Source organism: Cavenderia fasciculata (assembly GCF_000203815.1).
Source record: "Cavenderia fasciculata unplaced genomic scaffold Scf_EUAJFUG02HR96I-5, whole genome shotgun sequence".
In the NCBI taxonomy this organism is placed as follows: domain Eukaryota; phylum Evosea; class Eumycetozoa; order Acytosteliales; family Cavenderiaceae; genus Cavenderia; species Cavenderia fasciculata.
This window is the reverse complement of record NW_004457624.1, coordinates 2,542,078-2,554,448: the sequence shown is the minus strand read 5'-3', so window position 1 is coordinate 2,554,448 and position 12,371 is coordinate 2,542,078. Positions and strand designations below refer to the sequence as shown.

The 12,371-nt window shown below is 33.2% G+C and overlaps 6 protein-coding genes across 6 annotated transcripts; 4 read left to right on the top strand and 2 right to left on the bottom strand.

The window, feature by feature from the left end:
• Positions 1-869: 869 nt before the first annotated feature.
• On the top strand, positions 870-1,846 carry DFA_12027 (uncharacterized protein; the record flags this gene model as incomplete). Its single annotated transcript, XM_004350914.1, has 2 exons — positions 870-1,005; positions 1,092-1,846. 2 exons carry the CDS (start codon positions 870-872, stop codon positions 1,844-1,846), a joined length of 891 nt encoding a protein of 296 aa, XP_004350966.1.
• A 238-nt stretch (positions 1,847-2,084) lies between these two features.
• On the top strand, positions 2,085-4,094 carry gol (golvesin; the record flags this gene model as incomplete). The annotated part of the gene is made up of 3 exons (XM_004350913.1): positions 2,085-2,758; positions 2,854-3,117; positions 3,215-4,094. The coding sequence occupies 3 exons, from the start codon at positions 2,085-2,087 to the stop codon at positions 4,092-4,094; spliced, it is 1,818 nt and encodes a 605-aa protein (XP_004350965.1).
• A 976-nt stretch (positions 4,095-5,070) lies between these two features.
• DFA_12025 (uncharacterized protein) lies at positions 5,071-7,193 on the top strand (the record flags this gene model as incomplete). Its single annotated transcript, XM_004350912.1, has 2 exons — positions 5,071-5,093; positions 6,350-7,193. The coding sequence occupies 2 exons, from the start codon at positions 5,071-5,073 to the stop codon at positions 7,191-7,193; spliced, it is 867 nt and encodes a 288-aa protein (XP_004350964.1).
• Positions 7,194-7,300: 107 nt separating this feature from the next.
• On the bottom strand, positions 7,301-8,910 carry DFA_12024 (OTU domain-containing protein; the record flags this gene model as incomplete). The annotated part of the gene is made up of 4 exons (XM_004350911.1): positions 7,301-7,322; positions 7,556-7,699; positions 7,772-8,628; positions 8,806-8,910. The coding sequence occupies 4 exons, from the start codon at positions 8,908-8,910 to the stop codon at positions 7,301-7,303; spliced, it is 1,128 nt and encodes a 375-aa protein (XP_004350963.1).
• A 228-nt stretch (positions 8,911-9,138) lies between these two features.
• DFA_12023 (uncharacterized protein) lies at positions 9,139-11,254 on the top strand (the record flags this gene model as incomplete). Its single annotated transcript, XM_004350910.1, has 2 exons — positions 9,139-10,689; positions 10,787-11,254. The coding sequence occupies 2 exons, from the start codon at positions 9,139-9,141 to the stop codon at positions 11,252-11,254; spliced, it is 2,019 nt and encodes a 672-aa protein (XP_004350962.1).
• A 102-nt stretch (positions 11,255-11,356) lies between these two features.
• On the bottom strand, positions 11,357-12,281 carry DFA_12022 (uncharacterized protein; the record flags this gene model as incomplete). Its single annotated transcript, XM_004350909.1, has 4 exons — positions 11,357-11,506; positions 11,572-11,812; positions 11,924-12,153; positions 12,231-12,281. The coding sequence occupies 4 exons, from the start codon at positions 12,279-12,281 to the stop codon at positions 11,357-11,359; spliced, it is 672 nt and encodes a 223-aa protein (XP_004350961.1).
• Positions 12,282-12,371: the final 90 nt, after the last annotated feature.

Sequence of the window (12,371 nt, the reverse complement as noted above, 5' to 3'; positions counted from 1 at the left end):
AAAACGACAAATGACATTACTACCAAAAAGGTTCAAAAAACATACGGTTTTGTTACCGCCTCTCTCTTTATATTCTTCACCACGTCACCCTAATCTATCGATAAATAGTGTATATATAGTATATATAATACATGAATATAATTTATATTTCCTTTCCTCCTAGTCTATCCCTCCTTTCCATTTTCTAATCTATCCACTTTTCCCACTTATCCGGCACGTCAATCAATCTAATTACACACGATTACCACCCACTTACAAAACTACCAGACTGACCTGACATATCCTATCTATCAACTTGCTAACTGGCAAAACGGTTAACATTTACCTTAACAATTACATAAACTTACACAAAAAAAAACAAAAAACAAAAATTATTTCTTAAAAAAAACAAAAACAAAAACACTATACACTTACTTTTGACCTTGTGTTTAACTTATTTGTCCCAAAACTAACTACTTTACTTGACTACTCGGACTTGAACTTTACCAAAACATTACAATTACAAATTTCCATCATCCATGTTTTTTCCCAATCTTTTTAATATATTTAGGTTTATCAAATTGTAAGTAGCCCTGCCCCCTTGATTTGGTGTCATTTTTCGAACCAACAAAAATTTATTATATGGTTTGTAAATAAATTGATTATTTTAGGCTCATAATTATTATACCATGTTGATTATGTGTACTTTGTTGGTATGCATAGAACCATTTTATTCACGGAAAACGAGGCAAGATCTGAGTGTTCTGGAACCATCTTTTTTAAAATCTTTTTTTTTTTCATGGTTCCGACAACCTTTGTCATTAAAAGGGTGAGGGTTTGAACAACATTCATTTAATTTCAAACAAACAAACAAACAAAACAAAATAATCATGGTTAAAGTATTTGTATTAGGTGCTACTGGTCTCATTGGTCAAGAAGTAGCTACTCAGCTAATAAGAAAGGGATATGATGTCTATGGTTTGGCTAGAACCCCTGAAAAGGCTTCCCATCTTGCAACTTTAGAAAGTAACTAAATTAATGAATTAGATAAAGTGGATAGGTTGGTTACTTACTTACTTATTCTTTTATATTAATTCTTTCAATGATTTCAGTTAAGCCAGTGATTGGAAATGCTCAAGACCCAAATACATGGAAATCAGTAGCAGAGACATCAGATGTCATCATCGAGGCACTAGCAGATTATACCAATTTAGATACAGAGTTGGTAGTTCTCGATGCAGTGACAGAGATTGCAAAGAAGAATCCAAACATTACTCTAATCTATACCAATGGTCTATGGAGATATGGGTCGATGGGAGCCAAGCCAATCTCAGAGGGTGACAGTATTGACTCGGCACCAGAACTAATGAAACAACGTAACAATAATCAAAAGAGATATCAAGAGCTGGGAGGTATTGTTATCCTACCACCAACTGTCTATGGTGGATCAGGTGCTCATACAGCTCACTATTTCAGATCCATTGAAAAGGGAGAGATTGATATTTATGGTGGTCCAGAACAATTGTCAACCTATATCCATTACATTGATATTGCTTCACTCTATGTATTGGCCATTGAGAATAGAACGTCTGTTAGAGGTCAAGAGTTTATTGCAGCTGCCTACACTCACAAAGTGGTCGATGTCGTCAAGACACTATCCGAACAAATAGGCAAGCCCGTCAAGATCAATTATGTCAAACCTACCAACCCTTATCAAGAGTGTATTGGACTCAGCCAAAATGGATCAAATCAAAAGGCTAGATTACTTTTAGGTTGGCAACCAACTCAACCTTCAATCTATGACCAAGGTAAAAGATACTTTGATTCTTGGAAACATCTTCCAATCAATTCAAATTATTTATATTAAAGAAATAAATAAAGTAAAGCAAAGTAAAATAGAAATATAAACATTTAGTTAATCATTGAATTAGCCGATCGGCAAACAAACATGCTTTTATTAAAAAAAAAAGAAAGAAAGAAGTGTCAAATGACTTTGTTTGAAGAGTCGTAGTCATTTTTTTACTCTTCAACAGGGTTGTATAAGAGATAGTATAGATAGATAAGATAGATAGATATAAATGATCATTTGGTAGTAGCAAATTAGAATGGATAATAATAATAATAATAATAAAAGGAAACAGAAAAATGGGAATAATGATAATGATAGTGAATCTGAACAACTAATACATCAGAATAGTATAAACTCATCAAATAGTCATATTCAACATAGATATACAACAATCAATGAAATAAAAGAATCATATAGAGGCGGTGGAAGTGTAAGTGGAGGACCTATTTCTTCACCATTACTAAATACATCAGAACATTTAAACTATCATATGAACGAAGGAGATGGTGGTAGTCAACATTTCTTATCACCAATGTCATCACCAAATGCTAGTTTTAATAGATACTATCTAAAACCAAGAGAACCAAAAGGAAAAATAACCTTTAAAAAGAGTATACTACCAACTATACTGATGCTAGTCATCACGGCTATCGTTATCTTTCTCATAGTCTATATGAGAGACTACTCTGCAAACAATCAATTTACAAATCAATTCCCATTCGTCATTGAAGATGATCCTCAATTGTTACAAGTAGCTTCTGCTGCACGTCAAAGACTACTCAACATTCACAATGGTACTATGACAGAACTAAACTTTTCTATTCTCCTCTTTAACCCTATTGGATCATGGTCTTTGGCAACTTATAATGGTTATCAACTTTCAAATGTTTCAAGACTTGTTTATTTACCATTTTTAGTTGCAACTGTAAAGTATGTACAAATTAAAAGAAAGAAAGAAAAAGATAAGAAGAAAGAGTAAATGTTTATCTAATTAATTAATTATATATGTTTATTTCAAAAATTAGTTGGTGTATTAGTCAAAACAAGGATCCACATTGTTTACAAATTATAGCAGGACCAATGATACATGATTTTAGTTCGATTCACGCTGGTATTATATTTGATACTATTACAGCAGCACCAAATGCACAATTTGCAGCCTACAATGAATCAACATTCTTGTCTTGGATAAAACGTAGAGAATATGTCGAACAATTCCTAGATTCCTATGGTTTATTAGGAAATCAAACCATTATGAACAAAATTTATCCATCAAATTCAGGTCCAATGTAAATATCCAAAAAAAGACTATAGAAAACATAACAAATATTTAATAACAACAAACAACAAACAACTAATTGATTTATTTTTATTATTTGTTTTTAGACCAATTTGGGCAGAAGAACAAGTAATTGATTTAATGGGAGTAAATCAAATGGATCCATATGATGCAGCAATGTTGATGCTATTTATATCACATGGAGGAATAGTACCAAGTGGACAAAGTTATATTACCGATTTAATATCAGAGGAAACCTTTTCAGAGTACACGTCACTTGGTTTTGGATTACCTCCCGGAACGATTTTACATACGGTCATGGGAACGACAGAAACACAGGTAAACGAGGTGGCTCATATCGTCCTTCCCAATGGTAGAGAGCTAATTATATCTGCCTTTTCAAATGGTTATCAAAACTATGGTAATCCTCCATACCAGTCATCGATACTCGGCATGTTTGCTTCTGAACTCATCACAAAGATGAATCTGACCGTTGGTAATCCACCATGTATTGTCATGTCGGCAACAAATGGTGCAGTTGCCATTGGTAATTGGCAGACTGCACAAAATATACAGGCGTTTAACCAAACCTATCTATACATTGCCGGAGGTACACCTGGTATTGCAACGGTCACGTGGAACTTTGCAATCAATGTATCGGGGTTGTACGAAGTGTGTGTATGGTTTCCAGCCGGAGGTAATCACACCACCAAGGCTATTTATGTCGTAAATACTGCCGATCAGAGCGGGCTCACCTACCAATTTGTCATCAACCAAGTTCACTATGGAGCGAGATGGGTTTTATTGGATTCGTTTTATTTTGCTGCTGGAACTAGCCCAACAGTTGCTGTTTCCAACATTCAAATACCATCAAATCAACAAGTGGTTGCTGATTCTATCAAAATTACGTCATGGCCAACCCATGACAATATTCCTGGATTATCAGCTAGTTTTGTAATAGATACTTATGATTATGGTTACGATTAATAATACATATAAATACACACATAGATAGACAGACACCTCCCCAACAACTTAAAATACACCACTCGGTAGTTCTATATTTATCATCTTTTCCTCCAAAAAAAAAAAATCAATACAAATCGTATTTTTTTGTGGTTATAAAATCTAAACAATATCATCATCATTCATCATCATCAATCAAAATGAAATTTCCATTATAGAGAGAGTCAAAAGTGATGTATCTAACACTCACTCACTCACCCACCTACCCCAATGAAAATAATTAATTAATTAATTTCCTTTTTCTATGACAATGAATCAAAATGACTATAACATTTTTTGAAAGTGAAGGATAGTGATTGTGGTTCTCATATTAGATCCTTCATCCTCATGGTTTGGATGATACATACTATACGATTTATCATACCTCGTGTGTTGGGTGGTTAGACAACATCCATTTCTTTAGCAAAACAGTCATACCTCCCAATAACAACCACAACCACCACCCCGATTCTATCCCCACAAATCATCACAATGTTGTTCACTATCATATCATATCTATCTCACCCACCATTTAGGTATAACCATGAATTGTTAACGGTTTTTTTGTGATTGATTAGGATCAGAATTTCCATATTATAGACCAGAGGCAACTGTTAATTCAAATATTTGGTTGGATATTAATTCGAAATCACCACCACCACAGTTGGAGATCAATACCAATACAGCTCACCGCCCACGCAATCACCATCATCATTGACAGCAGTGACAACAAACAACTTTAATATCATTTTCATCATCATCAGTGGTGGGATTAGTTTGGGGGGCGCGGTATAGAATGAGGTGTTTTGGAAAACCAACACCCTTGTGTAGGTAGTCCCGTCTTTGTCATCGAACAATAAATTAAGATATTCAATACACACCACCACCACCTCCCCCAGTAGTGATAAGTTTGTGTTGCCAATAACAGAGTTGGAAACAGCAGGTATCAAATTAAACTATGGAGAAAAGTGAGAATTATTTGTTGGTATGAGCTCATGGGTAGGGTGATAAGGGCAGAAAACCAATAATATTATCAGTAGTAGTAGTAGTAGTAGTAATAGTAGGTAGTAGGTAGCAATAGCAGCACAATGGTGATGAACCATGAACCATGGTAATTATTTAAATTTATTTATAAAACAAAAAAAAAAAAAAAGAATAGCCAACAAAATGCCATGGCAATACCCTCCTATCCTACTACTACTCCTCTTACCTCATACCAACCTACCTTCCTAGAACTTTAAATAACGTCGACATTTGTTTTATTTTATTTGTTGTTAATCAAAAGTTCAACTTTCACTCAGCCAACATCTCCACGACAAGATACATGCTCATTGGCAGTGGCAAAAGGGGATATTCTCAAAACTTACCTGCTCCCCATCCTTGCTCATTGTCACTCATCTCTTAATCCACATGTTTATTTATAAAACTCACAGTCAATTATTTATGTTTCCATCTCTTGACAATTTACCAACCACTTTTTCTGTGTTTTTACAATCCGAGCTCATTGACATTTTATATGTTTGACCAACCAGCACCCCTTTCCAACACCACCGACCCTTTTTCCACCTACACACTACACTTTTTTAAGTTTTCCTATTCCCTATAGCAACAATATAGTTGTCGCTTCTCTGCTGCTGCGATCGTTTGGCAATTTCATTTCACCCTTGACCTACCACCACTACCAACTCATTGACATTATTAGTGACCATCGTGCTATTTTGGTTTTACACCCAAACAGTTTTGTTGACAATAAACATTGCCATTTACACATTCTTTATCCATCTGTTTGATCTTTTCCCGAGTTATTTTTAAAAAAAAGTAGTGACCCACTGCCAACCTTTTTCTATTTTACTTGTTTTATATTTATAAATTACTTTAAATATCCATAAATATTTATTTATCCATTTATCCTTTTATGACCTGAACCGCAAAACTATTAAATAATACAATTTCCAATCCTAAAATTGTATCAAACTTTAAAAAAACAAAAATAGGGTCTCTTTTATTTATTTATTTATTTCCATCCAACCATCTATCTACATCTCCTCCTCCTCCTCTCAACTCTCACACCCCATCACTAAACAATCCGAAATGTACATTTCAATATTTATTTTCATTTTTGTTTTAATATTCCGATCTTTTTTATTACATTATTCAAGGTAAATAGATAGATTGATAAAAAAGAGAGGAGAACTTCATTTTCTAATTATTTTATTTATTTATTTATTTCTATATAGAGCTATTGTATATGAATTTTTATATTATCTATCAATATTTTTATTGTATTTTATTGATCCAAAGTTGGAAAAACAATGGGACAATGTATATAAACTTGAAATTAAAGTCCCATCTAAATATAAAGGATCAATTTTTGAATTGGAAAAATATTTTGAATCACAGTTGGAAGAAAGAGTTAAAGATTTTTCAACGGGATCAGTATTGTTGATTCAGAATGGTTCAGAGAGAGCAAGTTCAATGGTTAGAGCAATCACTGCAGCAAGAATGTCCCATTGTGCCATCTATTTAGACCCATCATTTGCATCGGCCGAATTAATTCCCAATCTATCACCTACCCTGTTGAATCGCCCACTGTTGTGGCAAGCAGCAGGTGAAAAACAATCAAGTGAATATGGATACAAGTCTGAAGGACCAGATCTTCACTCGATGGCTAGATTCTTGGCATACTATGTCACTGTGTATCCAAAATCTAGATTTGTTCTTCGTCCACTCAAACAACAAATGTCATCGGCCAACATTGAAACGATTAAACAATTTGTTGCCAAAAGTGCAGACCAACAAAAACAACTATTTTGTTCCAACATCCAACTTACCTGGATCCATCATACAGCCCTCAAACCATTTAGATTCCTACAATTTTTAGATCATCTCTTTATTTCGGAAAACAAGAATAGAGACGATTACACATTTTGCAGTAAATTGGTTGCAGAGACTTATAAACATGTAGATATCATTCCAAAAGATATTGACAGCAATGCTTTCAACCCAAGTCATTTCTCCATGCCCAATATGACTGACATTTTTTCAACCAAAGAAACAGAAATTGTATTTAATTATGTTTAAAAAAAACAAATCAATTCGAGAATCAATCAATCAAATCAAATTCACAACCAAGAACAACAAATTTGGAAAAAAAAAAGAAAAATAGAATTTTTTTCCAATATTATTTTTTAGGAACAATCAAAAGAAACTCTAAAAAAAACAAAAACTATAGTTTTCTATTCTATTACTTTTTTTTTTTTACAACATACTCCTATTGTTCTTTATTCGATCCCCATCGTCTTTGGTCTTTTTATTTTAAATTAATAAAAAGATAAATAAATATTATGGTTCATTATATAAATACCTCCTGGATTTTATAATGGTTATTATTTACAAATTTAATATTATATCTTTTTGAACGATGATATTAAATATTTAATGACCCAAGTTCCACTTTTGTGTCATCTTCAACATCATTTCTATTAATATTATGAGTTTGTCTTTTCTTTTTGTTTCCATTTCCTCCTTCACCACTCTTTTCCTTGGCTGCCAATTCTTTTCTTTGTTTATTTGTTAAATGTGCATTTCTAAAATAAAATATGATAAAAGTAAGTAATTGGAATCGAGGTAAACAATGACACCATTCTTCCTTTACATACTTTTTTGAATTATCATCATCATCATCATCCTTTTCCTTTTTCTTTCCTTTATATTTTTGTGGTTTACTATTGGAAGAGGTACTAGAGGTTGAAGTTGTAGAGGTACTTGTATTGTTATCATCATCATCTATATCAAAATCAGATGCACTACCACCACCATTTGATAAATCAATTTGTGATGACAAGGCAATGAGATAATCGATTGCTGCTTCGAAATTGCCTTGACAATCTTCCAAGGCTTCTTTGACTAATTTTACACTTGTAACACCGGTTGCATTCATAATGGCAAATGTAGTATCATCAATATTACTCTTTCCACTTTTACCATTACTACTGCTATTTGTATAATCATTGTTGAGAGTGGCACTCATATTGGGAACGGGAGCAGCATTTTTTGCGAGAGAGGCAGGTGTGAGATTGAGTGATCGTACACTAGCATAATGCTCGTCATTGTGATAGGATAGATGAATCATTTTAAACTTTGCTCCAACATAGTTTATAATCTCCCAACGTGGTTGATTCATCTGATGAATGGCAATATTGACTTGATAGATAAGAGAGGCAGCTTGAATCTCTACATTTCCTCCCCAACTTGCATTTCTTTGCATCTCTTCAACATATTCTTCAAAGGTTTCGTTTTCATCCTCATCGATAAACGGAGCAAACATCTCCTTGTTGCTACCAATAAAACGAACGATATTTTGACGATACTTCATATGTTGTTCAGGATTGTCTTCCAATTGATCGGCAATCGCTCTAAACAAACAATTTCCATCTCCTGCTACATCCTTTATATAGAATCCTTGTGGTTCTAATTGTTGTAGAAATGCATTAAATGATTGTTTCCATTTTTCATCCTAAAATTGATAAATAAATAAATAGATTAGAATCTTATACATAATGAATTTGAATGAATGAATGAATGAATGAATGAATGAATGAATGAATGAATGAATGAATGAATGAATGAATGAATGAATGAATGAATGAATGAATGAATGAATGAATGAATGAATGAATGAATGATAACATACTCCATGCTTTAATCTATGTTCTCTTTTTCTCAATGAAGCTTTTACAGCTCGATCGTGTTGTTTATTTGAGTTGTTGTTTCCTCCTGCGTTTCTCTTTTTACCCATCGTTAGCTCTACTATTATCTCTATTATTTATTATTACAACTCTTTAAAATTAATTAAAAACTAACGACTTGATCAAGTTTTGATCGACTGTGCAACAGTCTTTTGCAAATTATGAGAAATTCTCAATAAAAATAATTAAAACCAAATCTTGATTATTTTCATTACCACTTGTCACCAAAGCCTGTACAGATAATTAAAGATAGATATATCTATCTTCTATCTATTAATATGAATAGTATTAGTTATCAACTGCAACTAGTACAACTAGAACAACTAGAACAATCAAGTCATGTAAAGAATACAGATTTGTTTTTTACAATCTTTAGAAATATATTTACAAGAAGTTTATTGTGGAGAATGATTCAAAAGGATTTACATCAGTCGGGATGGACTAGAGGTTCTAAACTAAGAACTGCATCGTTAAAGACACTTGCTATCCATGGACTGGAAGATCAGTTTCTTCAGCAGTGGGAGACCATGCAAGTGGGACGTTCACACCATTTGATAAGTAGGACTGGACGAATGGCAGACCTCATCTATACGGCAATGACGAGTAACATGTGGCGAGTAGTTAAAAAGTTGGCCATCTATCACCTCAAAGCTGTAAAGATACGAATCATTGCACAAAAGGGAAATTTGGATATGGTTAAATTCATGGTGGAGAATGGGTTTGCCAAGATGAATGGTGGACCTCTATTTAGTGCAATGGAGAATGGTCATTTGGAAGTGGTCGAGTATTTGTTTGGTGTTAATCCATATCGCAGAAACAAATTTTGGTATGAAGCTACTTGCAAGACCGCTGCCAACGGTCACTTGCATGTCATTCGATTCCTCAATGCAAATGGTGTCAGTGAGGCATTCAGACCACCTCGACACAAATCAAAAGATTGGCTCTTTGCAGGAGACCTTTTGTCGCGTTCAATCGATAGCAACAACGTCGAACTTGTCCGATATTTATACACCTACTTTTACAAGGACAACCAAAAGTATACATGCCATAGTTTGATTACCAAGGCAATGGATAGTGGTAATATCGACATTGTAAACTATATTCGTGAGAATATTCCCCTCGACCACACCATCACTACGTTTGGTCGTATTCACAAGGATCTCATCGACCGACACGATCTCATCCAGAGTATTGTCGCGACCAATAGAATCGCCATGATAACACTCATCTTTTCGCTCATTGCTTCGTCGAGGATGGAAGATGATGAGATTAAACTCGGCCAACAAATCCGATCGCTCCTAACACTCTACAAAGAAAGCAATCCTTTTTACCTTAATGATGGTGGTGGCAAATTCGAGATCAAAGGGCTACTAGAAAAATGTTTGTTTTACAATAAACTCACTCTATTTAGTGAGTTTGTCAAAGACGAAGGGTATATTTTGGAGGATCAAAGTAATGGACCTGCGCTCATCTCGAAACGACAATTTCAGGCATTTAAACTGCTCGTCACTTTCTTGCCACTTACAACCGACATACATTTCACATCGGCCTTTGCCATAGCCCAATCATCCAACTTGGAGATGGTCAAGTGGATGGTCCAAAACCGCCATCGATTCCAATTCAATCTCCAATCTTTACTTATCATTTCAACTTGCTCCACAACATCACCAGGCAACCTAGAGGTGATGGCCTATCTTTATGATTTATACCAAAACCAAAGTCATCTATCAAATATACCTTTTATCAACGATAGATCTTATTTACCGTACGCCTATACTAGAGAAAAGGATTTATTAGTATTAACTGCAATTCTTCATCAAAATGAAATGGTAAACAAAATTAAAAAAAGAATATATATGTAATCAATCAATTGTTTTTTAACTAACCAATATTTCTTTCTTTTCTTTTCTTTTCTTTGTACATTAGGTAAAATTATTATTATCATCAGGACATACTTATTCTCCAAGTGTAATGGATCATTTTGCAGCAGTTGGAGATTTGGAATTTATCAAATATCTTTGTAATTTGGGACACAAATGTACAGACAAGGCATTTGCCAATGCTTGTGAAAAGGGGTATTTGGAAACTGCAAAGTTTCTTTATGAAACCTTTGAAGAATGTAGAACCACACAAGCATCATTGACTAGTGTTGTCTCTAAAGGTCATCTATCCATTGTTCAATATCTGACGAGTATAGGAACTTATGATCAGGCTACCATTGAAATATCGGTTGGTCTTGCCATCCATAACAATGACATGCCAATCATAAGATATCTCCTTGGTATCACACCAGAAAAGTGGGATAATAAGGCAATGAAGCCATTTTATCAAAAGGCAATAGCACTTATGAATCCATCATTTATAACTTTATTTGGTCAATCTTATTTTAAATAAAAATAATAATAAATCAACCAAATAAATAATAATAAATAATAAATAATAAATAATAATAATAAAAATACTATAATAAAATAGTTATTGTATTATATATATATATTATAATATCCATGGATTTTGTGAATCCACAGTTACAGGTACTTTGTCTTGTGAAGTATGATTATATAAAAATATCTTGAATTGTTCATCGTGATATGTATGTGTCCATCTTTCCATATCAAATATATATGCTACAACTCTTGTATTATACTATAGAAATAAAGAAATAAAGATTAATAATAAGTAAATATAGTTTTTGGTTGGAAAGTACTTACCACTTTGTTATTTTCTAATGATTCGGTGGTAGTTGTATTATTATTATTATTAGTATTTTGATTATCAATATTTAAAATATGTTGAGTTCTAACAATATTCTTTAATCTTTGTTCGATTAATTTGAGTGCTTGTGGAATGAGATAACATGTGAAAATGGTTGGATATGTATGAACACTCTCTATCGTTTCGTCTATATTTTTTAATTTAAAATCAAATGATTCATCTGCAAAACTCTTTATCCTAAATTGATTGATTGGAAATATTGATTAGTAATCAAACCATTGAATGAATGTAAACTACTGGCTATAGTAGTAGTAATAATAAATTAATTAATCGGATAATAATAGTTACTTGAATGAAACTAAATGTTCGACACCTTCTTGTTTTGCGTCTTTAGCAGCCTTGGCTAATAAATCAGGGTTAATATCGATACCTATAGCTCTGATTCCATAATGCTTGGCAGCGTAGATTGCAATTCTACCATCACCACATCCTATATCCAATAATACATCATCTTTTTGTGTATTGGCAATCTGTAGCATTCTATCAATTGAAAATGGTGAGCTAGTTGCATATGGGCACTAAAGTCATTATCATTATTAATACAAAAACTAATACAAATCTCTCTCTCTCTCTGTGTCTGTTCAATAACACATACACATTGACCGGGCAAAGGATCCAACTCATCAAGGTAGGGGATCCAATTCATGTTATTATCTGATAAATATATATTGATTTAGATATATATAGTATAAAGTATCAATATTGAATTTACCCCTCGTCAGACGAGGTATCTTAT